Source organism: Lagopus muta, chromosome 2 (genome assembly GCF_023343835.1).
Source record: "Lagopus muta isolate bLagMut1 chromosome 2, bLagMut1 primary, whole genome shotgun sequence".
Classification (NCBI taxonomy): domain Eukaryota; kingdom Metazoa; phylum Chordata; class Aves; order Galliformes; family Phasianidae; genus Lagopus; species Lagopus muta.
Genome location: NC_064434.1, coordinates 43,118,726 through 43,136,369, shown reverse-complemented (window position 1 = coordinate 43,136,369; position 17,644 = coordinate 43,118,726). Strand labels below are relative to the sequence as shown.

The window sequence follows — 17,644 nt, the reverse complement described above, 5'->3', positions numbered from 1 at the left end:
GCTCTCCAGCACCTGAAGGGGCAACGTGGGAGGCAGGGCTGGAAATAAAATCAGCAGACCATATCGTTTGTGAGGATAAGGGAAGGTTACTCTGCGCCTAGCCCTCATTAAGTGAAGAGAAGCTGTACATGTAAAACAGTTTCCTGCTGTTATTTTAAACTGAGGAAAGGAAAGTGGTAGACTCGGGTCAGTCTGAAGCTTCACCATGGTGAGGGCTGTCCAAAGCTTCTGCCTTAGGAAGGGTACAAGGACAGGGCAAAGAGCTGCAGATTTCTTCCCCACATACTGTCCCCAATTATTTATGCCACAGCTATTCCCTGAATGAGGGAGGTGTCTGTTAACAGCCTGTAATTTTCTTCCTTGGATTCACCTTTAAGTGTCATCAAGTTCCCTACGACAGCAAGCTTTTCGGGAGCTGAGCTGAGGGCTGAGCATCATTATTCTTTTTCCTCACTGCTGGGGAGCACACTTGTCTTCCAGCATCTGCAGCAGTGTAACACAGTAAATGCCACCAAAAATGTTCTTATATTTCCTGAAGCATAAAGGAAAGGAGAGCCAAGCCATGGCTGGTGCAGTAACAGTAGTTTCTATACTGCCTCTGTTTTTTTTGTCTTTGTTTTGTTTATTTATGTACTTTACACTGAGGTTATTTCATGCATGGTCCTGTTGGCTCCTATATGCTGGCACATGTGGGAAGGGGCTTAAGAGGTTTTGCTGATAGACAGTGTCACATATCTCAAGTTTAGAGGACAGGGGACAAAATAGAGTGACTGCTAATATCTAGTGTGTGCTGACAGCCACGTGTTTAATGTCTCATTGGTTCTAAAAAGAAAGCGACATTTTACTCAAAGAAATTCTTTTGGTCATCTTTGGGGGCTGTCACCTCTCTGAGTTCTGGGGTGCCACCAAACCACCTGTCACCACCAAATAAGACCACAGCAACTGCAATGCAAAGTGCAGCATCCAGTGCAGATCCTTGTCCCATGTCTCACATCTTGCTGGCTCCCAGCCTGGCACTGGTGTGGGTACCACTGCTCCTCCAGGGCTCTGCCAAGCTGCCACATCCAGCATCACATTTTGCTACCCAGCCCAGCCCCCTGCCCTGTAACATGGCATCCTGGAGACACCATGTTTTGGGAGAGGGAAGAGACACAGAGGATGTCACTCAGAGAGCACTACAGGGAGGAGGATGCATGCTGCTGTAGATAGAAGGAAAGCAGTGATGCTCAGGATAGAATCAGCCCTTCCATTTGACTCCTGCTGTGGTAAGCCTGATGCTTTTAACCCTGAAACTACACTCTTCACAGACACACCAGACTTCTATTCAGTAAAAATCAGACATTTTCAGTGGGCTTTCAGGTGGCTCCTGAGCTGGTTGAGCATAAGTGGAGGATGCAACCACAGTGTCCTTGGACAGTGTGGTACAAGGTGGCAGCTTTGTCGTGTAGCGCTCACTCTGACCTGATGCTGTACACCCAGTTTTAGGCAGTTGACATTAAAGACTGGAAACTGTATATTCAAATGACAACTCATATGTCATATGTAATGGATCTGCCTAAGCTGAGCAGATAGCCCTAATGTTATTTAAAAAATCTGTTTCTAATATATTTCAAATAAATGTATTTACTGGGGATTGGGCTTGGGAGCTCTCTATTTTTGCTCGTGCAGCAACTGATTCTGTAAACTGCAGAGTGGATAAGACCAGAGGAGAGAGCTAGCTGTCTGTGAGCTGTGCTTTCCAAGTTCTGACCAGGCAGAACCTATTTACCCCCGAGGCAGGGGATCCCCAGCAGCAGACACTCCTCGCCAGGCAGCCCCTTTGCACCACGCAGTAGCACAGCCTCATTTCACTGTCAGCAACGTCAGCTCTGCTCAGTCTGATCATTTCAGCTTCTGAAATTACTAGATTTGAATTTGTAGTTTGGAGATTTTGTAGAAATCTGTAGTTGTTTGTAGTAATGAACAAACCTCTGCTTGCTCTCTGTTTCTTTTGAGCATCAAGGATGCACTGGGACCACATCTTCAGTCTTTTCTCCATAAGCGAGAGGGCCAGGAGTCAGCTCTGTAAAAATGTAAAGCAAGGAGTCTTCTGTTATCACTGGCCTGGGGGAGCATGAAATTGAAAACGTCAGCCATAGCAAGGCTTATCAGAAAAGCATGAGAATTGCTTATGCCCTTATGCCTAGCAATGTATGCCGGCTGGGGCCGGGGTTAGCATTCTGCCCACGCTCAGGAAAGCAGATGCCTGCAAAAAACAACATTCAAAAAGCTATTTCTGCATGGGTTTTTTATTGACCTTTGTTAGCACATGACCCTTGCCAGAAGCTATGAAGAATGCTGTGTGTTCCCTTGATTCTCTGTGTATAGTTGTATATTTGTTTTCTTTATTAAAACTTGGACAGAGGGAAATGGACCAGATTCCACTCCATTACCCCTGTTCAACTTCATCAGCTGCACGAAGTTGTGATGAAATAACAGCTTTTGATGGAGTACATCCAAAAGCCCACTACTAGCATGCGCGGTAACAGATGCTATAAAATTGCAGAGAGTAAATGTTTGGCAATCCTCCTACTTTATGCCGGCAGCCTGGCGGTCCAGCTCTGCCTCTCTGTTCGGGAAGGCTGTGCTTTGTGAGATGGGAGGGAGGCCTGTTTGATGTGGGCAGTGCTTCCAAGGTGAGGAAGGAGCTGCAGAATCAGTGGGTTGTAGAAAAATGCAGGTTGGAAGGGACTGCAGGAGAGTATGCCACTGTAAGCGGGGTGGGAACATTCTGCACCGAGTGGGTTGCTCACTACTTGAGCCGGTTGGCCACCAAATCTCTGACACTGGCAAAATGAGGACTCAACAGAGACATTGAGGTGCTTTTTAAAGGCCATGGGATAGCGCTCAGTGATCCTAACGGGTGCAAGAAAGTGCCTTCATCAGCTCATCTGCAGGATGCAGGGTAAGGATGCCACTGTGGAATTCACTGTTAGCCACCTGCAATAGAGACCTTGCCACCTGATGCAACTCCCTGCACTGTACTCACGGTCAGTGGGGAGGAATGGGCATGCCTGCAGACTGGTCTCATTTTGGAGGAGTAAGAGTTGAATGTGGTCAGTGAATTGCACGATGGGTGGATGCCTGTAGCATATTCGTTGTTGCTTTATGGTCCACAGTAAAAGACAAAATGACAGTGTGAGGAAATGTGCTACTGCTCGGTGTGCTCGGAAAAGCCATGAAATGAAAAATTGAGTAGAAAGCTCTTTTCTTCTTTCTCCCTGCTCCTGGCTGACCCACAGCTCCTGGGATGAGCCACTCTCCGCCCCTGCCCACCCTCCAGGACCCCACAGCCATGCCATCCCCCCGCATTGCAGGGAGGAAGCGAGGCCGGCCCCCGTTGCAGCCTGCACCCATCAAGGTGACCGTCCAAAGCCTATTCTCTGCACCCAGCGGGGCTCTGCCAGTCGTAAAGATCCCAAAGAAGAGAGGGAGGAAGCCCGGACACAAGGTAGATATGTGTTTTTCACACTCTTCTTCCCCTCCTGTTGTTTGTAATAAGTTTTGTCCTAGGATTTCAGGGGAAATGCAGGAAAGGAGGCAACTGTGCAAGTGCTGGGGGGAGAAAGAAAGAAGAACCACTTCCTCTTCCACCCTATTAAAAAAATAGAATGTTTCTAGTTTTGTTTTTTTTTTTAAAAAACTTGGCATATGAAAATACTGAGAAAGTATTGTTTACTTCAGTATTAAATTAAAACTTCAGGATGGAAACATCTGAATTGATTTACTTCAGTCACTTGCAGTTACCAATGCTGATATCAGTGATGCTGGGTCACTTGTAGGCCCTTTGGATTAAAACTGTTCAATTCTGATGTAATAACACTGTGGAGATGTGGTGAAATGGAGCCCTGAGTTGTTTGCCAGATCTCACTCTGACCTTGTGCATGGTGTGTCAGCAGCCTGTCTATCCATTTGCAATGGATCTGTAACGTGAAAAATAGATGATGGTCGCACATTCTGCTCCACACCAATCACACCCCTCCTCCTGTGAGAAAGCCTTTTGCACAACACCAGTCTATGCACAGGAGAATCAGAGAGGAAGGCTCAGATTTGCCATGGTGCTGCCATGGCGTTGTGCTTTGGATCACAGTGTCAGGGCAGCTGGGCACCGCCATCGAGATGATGTTATTCCTTGGGGAGTGGCAGCTAGCAGCAAGAAATGCCATTACGATTTACGGCCCAGTGTTCTGAGGTCTGTACCCTGAGGTGTCTGGCCCCATGCTATTGTTTTACATTGCAGGATTTGTACACCACAGAAACATTTTCTGGCAGGAGCCTTTGTATGCAGTGCACTCAGCTGAAGCGAGATGCTCTATCTGAGCATGAGTCAAAGACTGCCTTTTTGATGGGGAACTCGAGCTTGATTTAATTAGCTCACTAATTGTACAACTTTCAGATGCCACGAGATTTAAATGCATTTTTAAAAATGACTGTGGCCAAGTGGCAGGCAACCAAATTCTTTATAGCAACCAGATAGCCGAATTATTACAGAGCAGATGGAAAAATACTTCTGAATTTTTAGTGAACTAGGAATTTACAGCCTAGATTTAAATTTATTTTGACCAAGATGTGAATACCATACATTTTTAATCACATACTCTTTATAACCAGATGACCCATTGCTTGTTTTCATAGATATTAAAGCAAATGTCTGTGTCCTCCTTAACTGACATGTCACCATGCTTCACCTCAGAGCAAAGCCCCTTTCTCCACTCACCTGTTTATTCTTTTTTGCAGATTCAGTTATAAAATTTCACTAGCTCTTTTTCCAAAAATCATTTTGTACCTGATGCTGGCTATTTGCCAGAGAATCACAGAATCGCAGACTGCCTTGGGTGGGAAGGGACCTCAAAGCCCAGGCAGCCTCAACCCCTGCCGTGGGCAGGGCTGCCACCCTCCAGCTCAGCTGCCCAGGGCCCCATCCATCCTGGCCTTGAGAACCTCCAGGGATGGGGCACACACAAGCAATAAGACACTGTATTTTTCCTAAGCACAGAATTCTTCCCAGGATTCTAAATCTCATTAGCAAGAGATTGTCCAGCTGCCCCGCCTGGTAGTGGGAGGATCTGCCCCGCTCCTTGCACTGCCGGAGCAGTGCTGCTGCAGGGTGTGTGCGGTGCTAGAGGGCATCCAAGTAACAGGCAGCAGAACCTGGAGGGGGGAGGGCTGTATCTGGGAAATACCATTGCCTATCTCCCTGTTTTTGTATAGGATGGCAGAAATACCAGCTCTGCTGAGTGCTCCATGTGGGTGTTCAGGGCATATGAGAAACCCCAGGGCTCACCAGAGTCATCCCTGTCATGGTTGAATACTCAAATCAGCGCACAGCCTGCATCAACTAGATGAAAACCCACATGGTCTCTGCCTCTAATGCACAGTGACTTTGCCGAGCAGACATGCTTGTTTTCTCCCCAAGCTTCCTCTGGTCCCTTTTCCATGGTCAATAAGACCAGGGTTGTTGTTGTACAGTGTGTTCTAAAGCAACCATTGTCTTTTTTCTCTTATGCTGTACTCAGTCAGTTTATGGCATTTGGTACTCAAAAGCTGCTTGAGAGCCTTACTGCAAGGAATTCCCAAAGTGCTTTGGCAGATTCACTCTGTCTTCCCAATCTCTCTTTCTCTCTTTTTTACCATTTCTTTCACTTGCGTCTGCACATGCTCTCTACTGCCCAGCTCTCATTCAGCTGGCGGATTGGGTTTCTGATAGAGAAGTCAGTCCGAGAAAAGACACCTTTAATTTAAAGCACTTAGTGAGACACAGGGACAGCTGTGGGTTTTGGTACCCAGAAGGTATTTTAGCCATGTTCGCTACCATGCTGTCTCTTGTTATTAGGCATTGTTTAATTTTGATCAAATGAAGGCATAGTCTCTTCTACCCCTAATAAATATGGCATTTATCTGTACCCAAAGGCTGAAGAGCACGTACCGTTGCAATTAAATTTGCAGTAAACCTCTCACTACACCAACAGAATGTCAAGAAGGAGCTTGAAAGCTGCTGAGTGTTGGCAACACTTGCCTTCTCTTTCTTAGCTCTTGAACAGCAGCCTGCCTTGCCCCCAGCACCAGGTACCAGGTGGAAGAAGCTGCTGGGCACTGACAAACCTCTGCCTCCACCAGCAACCTCTGCTTGAGGCCAGTGAGCTGTGAGCACAGGGACAAAGAGTTAGGGTGCAAGTGAAACAGCTGTTTTGTTTGTTTTGATGGATACCATCCCTGTACTAGCTACCATGCTACTGAAATCAAGAGAGACCCTAAAATCCTCTTACAGTGAAGCCCTTGCTGGGATAAGCCGCTACCTGAGGAAGGGGCCAAACTCCCTAAGAAAGTCCCTTTGGTGGTGGTAGGCCCAGCAACCTCCCCTCTCCCTTCCTCCATTTCCCGTTCTTACTGTCACACTAACATAGCAATGCTTGTTTTACATGGTTGCAACCATAAATCATGGACAACATAAATCTTTATCCCAAATAACCTCTATTCTCCATCAGGACTACTGGAGGTTTTGGTCTGTAGCTAATGGTCTGGCTTCAGTTCTACCTAAAATACATGGTGATGTTGTGCTGTAAATTCACACTGTTTTTCTTCTCAGAGACAAGCTGTGGGTCGTGAAGATTGCTGGGTGTAACTGCAACAGTTGTTATTTATTGCTGGGTAGTAGCACACTGTGGACGATGGTCTGAGCTTATTTACACAGGTGCCAACCCAAAGGAGCCTCCTGGTGCTGCTGGATCCACAGAAGTTCTACACCCCCATAATCAAGAGCAGAATTTAGCCCTGAAGTATGATGTGGATAAAACACCCATGTCTCCCCTGTTGTGAATCACTGGGAATTATTTACACGCACATGAAACAGGTTGTAAAATGCCACTACTCTGATTTGTTAGAGTGTTATGCCCAGTTTGCTCAGGTGTAAATAACTGCCCCATGGGTGGCATAATATTTGCATCCCATAGCTGGAAGTGTTGCTGCCTGCTGCAAATCAGCCCGGCTGTGGGCTCCTGCCTCCTGCCAGTGTAGAGCTGCCAGCCTGCGGCTGCAAATTGCTCCCAGGTGGGAGCTGCTGGGGAGGGACACATGCAGAGCGAAACTGGAATATCTGGTGTTTGTTTTTGTTACCCACACAATTGGTTTTTTTTGCAGCTGAAGTCTCGTGTCCTGATGACTCCCCTACCAATTTCTCCACCAAGAAGCACGCCAGAGCCTGATGTGAGTTCAATTCCACAGGACGCAGCCACTGTCCCCAAATCAACCACCCCACAGGCTCTTACAGGTATGTGGACTGAAGCATGCTGCAGCAAGGGGCTGAACAGATCCCACAACTGGCAGCCGGCTTCTGTGCTTTCCAGAGCAGGCACAGTTCATGAAAATGGGACTTCCAGATCAGACTGTAGGACTATGCTTTGACAGTGCCAGGTATGGCAGAGACTTTGGGCCCATTCTTCTTGAAATGCAGGCATCAGCATCCTATGAACACACCGTTTTATGCTTGATACTGTCCCCATCATCTGTGTCACAATGACCACACCCAAAACCATGTGAGCAGGGAGTATCTCTTGCCTCTATGGGAAGAGAAAGACAAAGAGGGAGTTAACCAGCACCTAGACCCCAATGACTCACAGCAACAGCAAACCTGGTCATTTCTGATGGTAGTCTTACTCCTTTTTGCTTACTTATCAGAGCAGAAGGAACATAAGTCAATGCCTTAAACTGCTGTAAATGAGAAGAAAATCAACAAGACAGTAGATATACCCTGAGATTTCAGCAGAGAAATGGATTAGATAACATTAGGTTCTAAACTAAACGTATAAATCCCATTATTTCTTAGCTGGGATGCACAGAGGAGAAGTTTTCCATCTGCTCTTGTAGCAAAATGATACAAAGCATTGTGACGACAATAATATATTTTATTCTCATTTATCCTGTCACATATGAAGGCTGCAGAGCACCAAGCAGCATCTCACATTCTGCTGCACTGCAAGATGTGGCTGGTGCGTGAAGGCTCCAGCCACAGCAGGGATGAAGGGACAGAGGCAGGCCCAAGCTAGCAGAACCGGTGAGGCTTGGCACCTGGTGAGATTCACCTGACAGCATCCTGCAACCCATACATGCTGCTGCTGTCCCTAGGTGCACTGTGCCTTGGCTTGCTTGGCGTTTTGAAGGTGCACGGTGCCATGTAACAATAATTACAATGGCTATTATGGTCCTGTTTACCCAGGATATACTGCTTGAGCCCCTTCTGCCGCTGGGTGAGGGATGTGGTGGCAGTGTGTGCTATGACAGTCGCACTAGATTTTCATTATAGCGATGCAAACTGTAAATTATTTCCAACTTTACGCAGCTGTCATCATGTCCTCCGCATTGCTTGATGTTTTTTTGTCACATATCTGATTTCTGTCAGAGGATAATGTTATATTGTCTGAGAGATGACAGCTCCAGTGCACTCAGCCAGCTATTATAATACATCTCACTTTAGCCTGACTTCAGGCTGTGTCTCGGTCGCCTGTAGTTACCACAGCACCAGTCTGTGCCTCTGAGATGTGGTTAGCCTCAGCCAGGCTTAAAGATGCTTACACAAGCACGGGGAGAACACTGATTTTTTGGCTATTGCAAGCAAGTCTGATGGCACAGAAAAACTTCCTGCTCCACCTCGTGGAATGTACCCACATCCCTTGCAGATGTGCCTTTGTGAGCCCTATGGGCTGCATATTGCTGCAGGCAATAACTGTCCCGTTGGTGTGGTGCAGCATGCAGGACAAAGGGGGTCAGAAAGGATTGGACATGGAGGGTCAAGAACCTCCCACAGCCCATGGTGTAGCACTGCAGCACAGCATAGCCCCCTGAAATCACCTTCCAGAAGCCAAAGCTTGAGCCAAAGTCTCATAAAACTAAGATCAGAGCAATGTTTCTCAAAAGGCATCTCCATAAACCAGCCCAAAAAACACACAGAAAGAAAAAAAAAAAAACAAAATGCCTCAAGGTAGAGTTTAACTGTTGCTGAAACACCTTGGCTCATTACTATCCTTCACCCCCTGGGCCCCTGTTCTTCTCACCAGCTGGGTGCATGGACGGTCTGCAAAGCCCAAACCCTAGGCACATACAGGTCATTTGTGGGAACTCAAAGACCTCAGCTTGTCCTTGTCTGTGACTATGAGCAAAGGCCCAAGCTTCACTAACTTCACTTCGGCAATGGGTAATTAGCAGAGGGAAGCCTGACTGTATCATCACAAATGTCATTGATTCACGAATGAAAGAGCTCATGAAATTAATAGGAATACATAAAGCTAGCATTTGCTGGGTGCTCTGAGGGCCTTTTTGTAATAACCATGTTGAGATTTTGTGCCCACAGTCTGCATTTACATCAACAAACAAGCTAATCTGGGGCCGTACCTCGACCAAAAGAAAGTGCAGCAACTGCCAGAGCACTTTGGGCCTGAGAGACCTTCCTCAGTCCTGCAGCAGGCTGTTCAGGCTTGCATCGACTGTGCGCTTCAGCAAAAGACTGTCTTCTCACTCATCAAGCAAGGCTATGGAGGAGAGATGGTGTCAGGTATGGCATTTTTGTGCAGGGGTGGGAGGCCAGTAACAAGTGGAGTACCCCAGGGGTTGGTACTGGGTTCAGTCATTTAACAACTCCATGAACGCTCTGGATGACACAGTAGAGAGCCTCCCCAGTAAATTTACAGATGGCACCAAACTCAGCTGGAGGCTATGCTGCCACCCAGAGGTATCCCAACAGCACAGAGAGGGGCTGACAGGATCATCTGGGAGTTCAGCAAGGAGAAGTGCGAGGCTGCACCTGGGGAGGAACAGCCCCAGGCACCAGGACATCTAGCTGGAAAGCAGCACCAAGATGCTGAAGGGACTGGGGCACCTCTGCTGTGAGGAGAGGCTGAGAGAGCTGGGCCTACCCAGCATGGAGAAGAGGAGGCTCAGGGGGATCTCATCAATATCTGTAAATACCTGGGGGGAAGGTGCAAAGATCACATAGCTTGGTTCTTTTCAGTGGTGTCCAGTGCCAGGACAAGAACCAGTGGGCACAAACTGGAGCACAGGAGGCTCTCTCTAAGCACCAGACAGCAGTGCTGTGCTGTGCAAGTGATGGAGTGCTGGCACAAGCTGCCTAGAGTCTGTAGGATCTCTTCCTCAGGTGTCTATAAAGCCACCTGGACATGGGATTGGGTGCCCTGCTGGGGTGTCCAAACTCAAGCAGGGATTGGATCAGACAGATGCAGAGGTACCTGCCAACCTCAGCAATCTTGTAATGCTATGGGTTGTGAACAACTGGAAAACACTTGAAGCCTTATCATGATCCCTAACATTGCCTGTCCTAGCTGTCCCGTTTACATAAACAGAGTGGCAAGCAGCTTTGAACATCACTTCTGCTTGTGTAAAATGAACTGCTGCACCAGTGTCAATATGATGAAAGGGAGATGTGCTAGTAAGGAGTGTTGCAGCAGTAACTGAGAGTAGGAGCAGGGGTAGCTTCAGAGCTCACCGCTCATTGCTCAAGCTACAGTAGCTGAGCTTTTCGTGCAGTTGTACAATGAAGAGCAGCTCTGGAACCCTGTGTGAGGTTCACATGTTGCTCTGAAGGAAAGTGCACAGGGTTCAGCTTTTGATGTGTCCAACTGCAGGCCCAGAGCTGAACTTGCTCTCAGCTGCAGGAACTGCAGAAGTCCTGCAGCAGCATCCAATGGAGCATCTCTAAATAAATACATCAGAGAGAAACAGAGATCAGAGGGAATTTCCCAGGAGCTTCTCATGTTTCCAGAGTGACACTTCTCACTGTGTCTGGATGACCTCTCCTGTCCCATGCTGAGGCCTTGGCCTGTCTCTCAGACTGAACAGGGAATTATTTTTAATCACTTTAGGAGATTTGTGCCACAATGTTGTCTTGGCACGTGGGGGTGCTGTGGAAACGAAATGATGGGAGTGTGGGAACAGTGCTCTTCAGAGCTTCAGAGAGCTGCAGCTGAGTCAAGCCAAGCACTGTGAACCCCAGAAGTTGTAGCACTTCTACAGGGACCATGCACTGTGTGGAACAGGACGTCACTGCTGCTTCATTCCCACTTCTCTAATTCTCCTATGTGCTCTCTAACTACAGGTGTGCCTTTTCTAAGAGACTTTGGAAGTATGCTAAGAATGACACAGATTTGGTCAAAAACACATGAAACTGGAGTAACTTAGTGCAAAACTCCATTGTTTTTTCCTGGCTCTGTGCTGCATTTTTTTCATTGCAAGCAGAAAGGTCACATTATCAACGAGCCTGACAAATGCTCTGTTCTCAATTCTTCTGAGCTGTCCTGGCTTCATGTACCTGAGTTAAAGTCACCTGGCCAACATTGTCACAAACCTCTCACCTGTTCTGGACACCCAGGAGGGATGATGGCCCACTGATCATGGTGGAGCTCTGAGACTGCAGCTCTCTCCCATCCCAGCAGCAGCACAGGCAGTCATCACCTTTCTATGGCTCAGCTCATGACTGCTCAGTCAGATGTGGACTGCAATCCCGCATGGTAACTCAGGTCTGCAGGAATCTTGGAAGCTATTCTGAAGATAATGAGCCTAAGACTGAAAACTAGACTTATTAGTATTGACTCAAGGATGGAGGACTAGAGAAAGCCTTCTGGGTGGTGAAGTTCAAGCAGACATATCACATAGTCCTCGCTGCAAACTTGTTGGCACTTGAATGTGTCCTGCTACAAGTGGTCCTCTGGGTCTGCTGTGACCCTTCCACCTCTCTGGGGCTAGGACCTGTGCACTCTTGGAATTCTGGCTAAATATTCCTTTGACAGCTCCACCCAGGAATTTTAATCTCTTTGCTCTCACCTTTGAGTCCCACTTTGATTTATGTCTCGAGAGTGGTTCTCATCCTACTCACCAGATCACTTCAGGTTTCACCAGGACTTGACAATCCCTCTTCTATCCCAGAATGTTTTGTGCAACATCTCCTGGAAATCTATTTGTCTTTTTCATTGATGTGTCAGCTGGGTGGTTCATGGGCATCTCTGGTGAGCTTGTCCCATCTTTTCTCCTCTGATCAGATCCTGTTGAGCTTCTCAGAATGAATGAATGAATGAATGAATAGATAGATAGATAGATAGATTAATTTTTATATATGTATATATTTATATTTATATTTTTATATATAAAGCGCCTATGACCTGATTGATAAACATTCTTTGGAACCATTTTGATGGCAGGGGTAAGAACAGGAGTCAGCCTGTCAGAACCTCAGCATTTCTGTTTCCAACCAATTGAAAAAAAATTAAAATAAAAGCCACAAGACTTTGCTGCCAGCCTGGCATGCTGGCGTTTAAGATAGATAGATAGATAGATAGATAGATAACCTTTATTCTTAGTATTGTATGTCCAGCCAATTTTACTATTGCAATTGTCAAGATCAGGCAGTCCTTTCTGTGTGACATCTCTGTCCTCTTCTCCATTGAAGATGCTTTCCTGCATCAGCATCAGCAGCAGGTTCTTGTGCCAGTGTTGACCAATGCCCTTTCCTCTTGAGCACAAGAGCTGTCCTGCTGGCAGAGGAGTCTTCTCACTCACCTTTCACACATAGTGATTTCCACTTTAATGAAAGATTTCTTGTGGATTAACGAATACCAGATAGACCACCACCACCCCTCCCTTGCCTATATGTGTAGTTATGCCACTAAGTAAAGATTTCTGATTTAGTCAGGCAGTAGAACCCTGTAGAACCCTCAGTAGAACCCTGGTACCTTTTGTTCTGTTCACAGCCACATCTTTAATTCTCATCTTTTCATTTTCTTTAGAACTTTGGGAATTGCATTGTAATTGCCTACTTTTGATCATATAGAGCAGTTTTCAGTTGGATGCCTCTCTCAGATATCCTTGCACTGCCATTCATGCCAGACTGCATTTTCAGTGTTCCCAGGGAAAAGTGATCTGGGTCACATGAATTCAGGTCCTTAAGCTCTTGTAGTCTGTTTTGGACTTCAGGTGGGGTGACTGGGTAAAATACTTTGAGACATGCAGACAAATATTAGTGTGAAATCTTCCCTGCTCCCAAATGATAAACAACCATACCTTGCTGGGTATTGAACTGCTCTTGTTTCCTTTCCAGTCTCAGCATTTTTTGAGGGGAAGCAGCACTTCCTGAACCTGCTGGCAGTGAACAGCATTGGCTATGTACTGCGCTTCCTGAAGAAGTTGTGCCGCAGCCTCCTGTGTGAGCACCTCTTCAGCAACCAGCCCTTCCAGCAGTACGGCACCATGTCAGAAAGTGTGGAAGTGTACGAGGACAGACGTATCGAGGCAGGTAGGCTGCTCTGTCAATGTATGCTCCAGGTTTAATAGTGCTGAAGAGATGGCTAGATATGCTAGAGGTAAGCTAGAGCAGTGCAGATCCCTGGGAGATCTTTCCAGAGGGAAGCAGCACACAGATCTACAGTGTCTTTCCTCATGGCTGTCAAGGAAGTTCTCAGCTGAGAACCACTGTGTTGAGAAGCCTCAACATTGACAGGGACAATTTTATGATTGTTTTATGCATCCTTAATCTCTCTTTCTGAGGAAACAAGGATTGTGTATCTCCGCTGTCCCTGTTTCTACCGGTTTTCTCCCATGAATTCTGGCCTCCTCAACCATATCTGGCCCTGGGGTAGAAGTCTCAAAGGAATTGAAAGAGAGGTGCAAAGTTATGGTTTCACTAGCAGGACCACCCTGACTTAAATTATTTTGCTGCCTTTCATTAACAGTGATATGAGTGCCAAGGGAACAGACTCTCTCTTATGCACTCAATGACATGTTTTCATGTCTACAATGAGAGAAAGGTGTTTTCATGTCCGCAACTGCATTCCACAAATTTCTTGTTTGCAGGAAGGGTGTAATTTGCACACTAAAGCTGAGAGGGGGGTGTGCACACAGGGCACAAACATTCCTATGTGGAGAAATCCAGCTGCTGCTCTTAAGCATAATGGAGGAAAAGAAGGAGCCAATACTGAAAAGCAATATAATTTTTCTCCAAAATAAGGCATTTGCAGCAATCTGAATGTTTCTGAGGGGTGAAGGGATTTCGGTAGAACAGAGAGCAGCTCAGGAGGCCTTGCATTTGTCTTTGCGTTTGCATTTACATTTGCATTTGCATTTGCTTTTGCTTTTGCATGGTGAGGCTGTATGTGATGAAAGGCTTCAGTTTCTGCCATGGCTGACACACCCTGAACATCTCCCACTCCACCATTTCACTGCAGAAGTGAGTGCTGAGATATGAGTGCTGAGAGCTGGGTTCTGCCATCACACATGCTTCACAGCTTATCCCAGCCTGGCTGCTACCCGCTTTTGACTCCAAGAGGTCAAAATTAGCAGTGTTGCATTATTGGTTGCAAGGTATGGAAAATGTGGCAATGGACCCCAGGAGATAGACTCCGAGGCTGCTTTTGTTGCAGGCAGATAAATAATATTCCTATTCATAATGAAAGGCTATATTCAATAGCACTGGAGCTTGAGCCTCTGAGTCTCTGTGTGGTGTTGCACTGCCTAAATCTCCTTCCTTCCTCCCTCGAAGCCAGAATTTCTCTGCAGCGAGGTCAGCACAGAGGCCCCTCTGCTTCACCGAGCCGGGACAGGTGTTCTCTGCAGTTGTGATAATGAAGGACAATGGGAGGCCTTTGTGCAGACAGGTCTGAGAGAGTCTCAATTGGGACAGATCTTGCATGAAAGGTGCAGGGCCATAATAAAGCACCACGGGAAACCATGCAAAGCAGCCCCATTTTTCATTGTGTCTGATTTTCAGCTCATAATCGAGATGTTCTTCTCTTTAAAACCATGCGCCTTTCAGCCTCTGTGTGCGAATGAATTTAACACATGTATTGACTTCGGTGCGGTTACTCTTGATTTACACTGGCAGATGTGAAAGGCGAGGCCTGCATCATGTCCAGTCATATTAATCCACTTACACCATACAGGAGCCACCTTTTAACCTTGCCCTGCAGCACGTGCCCCTGAGCCATTACTCACCTGTGCTTGCAGCCAGCTGCCAGATGTTAATGGCTCACGTGGGCCAGGTGGGATTTGTTGATGCATGTGTATATCACTTATAGTGATGTTGACATGCCTCAGAGATAGCACCCACAGCCTGTGTCTGCAGTCAGCCCTGCTGACACAGCATCACCCTCCTGAGCTTGAGTTAATAACGCCTCTTGCAACCCATGCCTGGTCCCTCTCCCACAGCCGCAGAATCACAGAATCATTAAAGTTGGAAGAGACCACTAAGATCATCTAGTCCAAAAGTCAGCCCATCCCCACTGTGCATACTAATTGTATCCCTCAGCTGGCATCTACACGGCTCTTGAACACCTCCAGGGACTGTGACTCCATCACATCCCTGGGCAGCCTGTGCCAATGCCTCACCTCTCTGATAAGAAATTTTTCCTAATATCCAACCTGAGTCAGTGGCTTGGCACACCTGGGAACAAACCCACCCTGCTGTTCTGTCTTCTAAATGGTATTGTCAGCTGTGAGGTGATGTGGATCTGTGAGAACAATTGGTGGGAAACAGCTATGGTAGTGCCCCAGGTTTTTGTCCAGGAGATCCCCAGCCTCGGATCTGCATCATAGTGAAGCTTGAGATGTCACCTGCCCCCATGGCAAGTGGGTTCAAAGCACCTCAGACCTGCACCCTAAAATTTTCCATAGAAGTGGTAGTGAATTTTCAGCTAAAAAAAGACAAAATCTCATTTAACTCTGCAAATAATTCTTCAAGTGTACTGGGGCAATGTGCATGAGAAGCCTGTGGGGCAGGGATCTTGTTCAGTGCTCCCATTCACACCCTCTGCAGTCAGCAGGTAGAGACACTGTGCTACATCACCAACATTTTGTGTCAGAAGGTGGACCCGTTCTGTGTACACATACTGAAAAGATGGTCTGACAAATGCTATGTGCACTGTGAGAGCATGAGCAGCAGGCAGGGCACCAGGCTAAGATTCAGGAACTGGGTTTACCAGAGACTTTCCCATTGATTGCATGGGCAAGGCATCCTTCTTTGCTGTGCCTTTATCGGAGCATCTGTCCAACAACAGCAGCAGTTCTTGTCACCATGTGCAAAGCCCTTCTAGCAGTTTAATAACTGCTAGAAGAAAAAGAATAACATGATAGAAAACTACATATTATTACGATCAATATTGACTGTTCAAAGCACCAAATAAACAGCAGCTCAGAAATTTCAAGCCCTCAGAGGACAAGAAAAATGTTGTCTTTCCCCTTTCAAGTACTGTGGCTTGTTTAATCTTGTCTCGTTCCACTCTATGAGGGATGGTAGTTCTGGCTTCACAGCACATGCAGAATAAATGGCTTTTACGGCTATCAGTAGCTTTGGATCTCTTCAGCATTTAATTACCTGCAAAGGCCATTTATTGCCTCATATATTCCTCTGGCATGAACATTATCCCTTAAACAATAAATAAAATACTAAGGTCAGACTTAAGGAAGGAAGCACAAACCATCCAGCCATGGTGAAATCTCAAATTTAATATCGGCTCTTCCTCCAGCAGCCAGCCAAGGGCAAGTCTTCTTTCTCCTGGCTGTTGTACCTCCACAGATAGGGAATCGTAGAAAAAATCACTAAGGTTGGAAAAGACCCCTAAAATCATCTAGTCCTACTATCAACACATCATCACCAGCCCACTAATCCATGGGACCCAACCTTTTGGCTTGCCTGGGCCACACTGAACAAACAGAAGTTGTCTTGGGACACATATAAGATATATGTTAATGAATATAAGTAAAGAAACTATTTTTAATGTATTTTTTTTTAATTGAAACATAAAAAAGCAGAGAGCACCAAAACCACAAACCTAGTGAGATACTTGACCTTGCTTTTGTGAAATTAGTGAGTCAATGTCTGGTTTGATGGCAGTGGCTGCAATTCTTTCTAAGTTCTCAAAGTGTTTGTCAGAGAGTTTTTACAAAATGCTGCTCTTCCTGTACTTCATCCTTGACAGTAATTGTTCACAAAAGGTCGTACTGCTAAAAAGTTACAATGTGAATATGGCATGATTGTGAAGTGAAGCAAGCTTTTCTCTAGTAAGATAGGGCTTATAAAACCCTAGGAAAGAGATATGACCAAATTTTTCTTTGAGTTGGATGTTTGATTACAACTCTATATATTCCATTTGAAAATTCACAGGTAATGTATTTATATTGACTGAAAATGGAGTTGCAAATGTACCAAAACATTGATGTTTTTTTTTTTTTTAAATCTTGAGACCTATTCTCAAATTCTTTTATCAAAATGGAAAGCACAGCTTCAGATCTGTCACTGTTCACAGGACTGGGTTTAGCCAATATATCAAAATGCATAAAATTATTTGCCACAACTTGAGATCGTCATAACTTAAGTTTCATTTCAAATGCTCTTTTGGTTTGAAATGTAGCACGAATAAGTTGATTTTCAACTTCAAGATGCAGGTTTAACTCATTTAAATGAGTGATCAAATCACAGAATCATAGAATCGAAGAACGGTCTGAGTTAGAAGGCACCTTTCCACCAAAAATGCTGTATCTGTGAGCCATTTTTAATCTTCACATTCTGGCACAAATTTTACTTTTGATTCCATAAAGGACATGATTTCATTTCACA

General features: G+C 45.9%; 1 protein-coding gene across 1 annotated transcript in view; it reads left to right on the top strand.

Annotated features, from left to right (window-relative positions):
- Positions 1–17,644, top strand: part of SCML4 (Scm polycomb group protein like 4) — a 56,610-nt gene that overhangs the window by 15,720 nt on the left and 23,246 nt on the right. Inside the window, exons 3-6 of the mRNA XM_048937652.1 lie at positions 3,282–3,490; positions 7,177–7,306; positions 9,383–9,583; positions 13,136–13,330. Of these exons, the coding sequence (XP_048793609.1) occupies positions 3,290–3,490; positions 7,177–7,306; positions 9,383–9,583; positions 13,136–13,330 (727 nt within the window). The 5' untranslated portion in view covers positions 3,282–3,289. The remainder of the gene's footprint in view (positions 1–3,281; positions 3,491–7,176; positions 7,307–9,382; positions 9,584–13,135; positions 13,331–17,644) is intronic.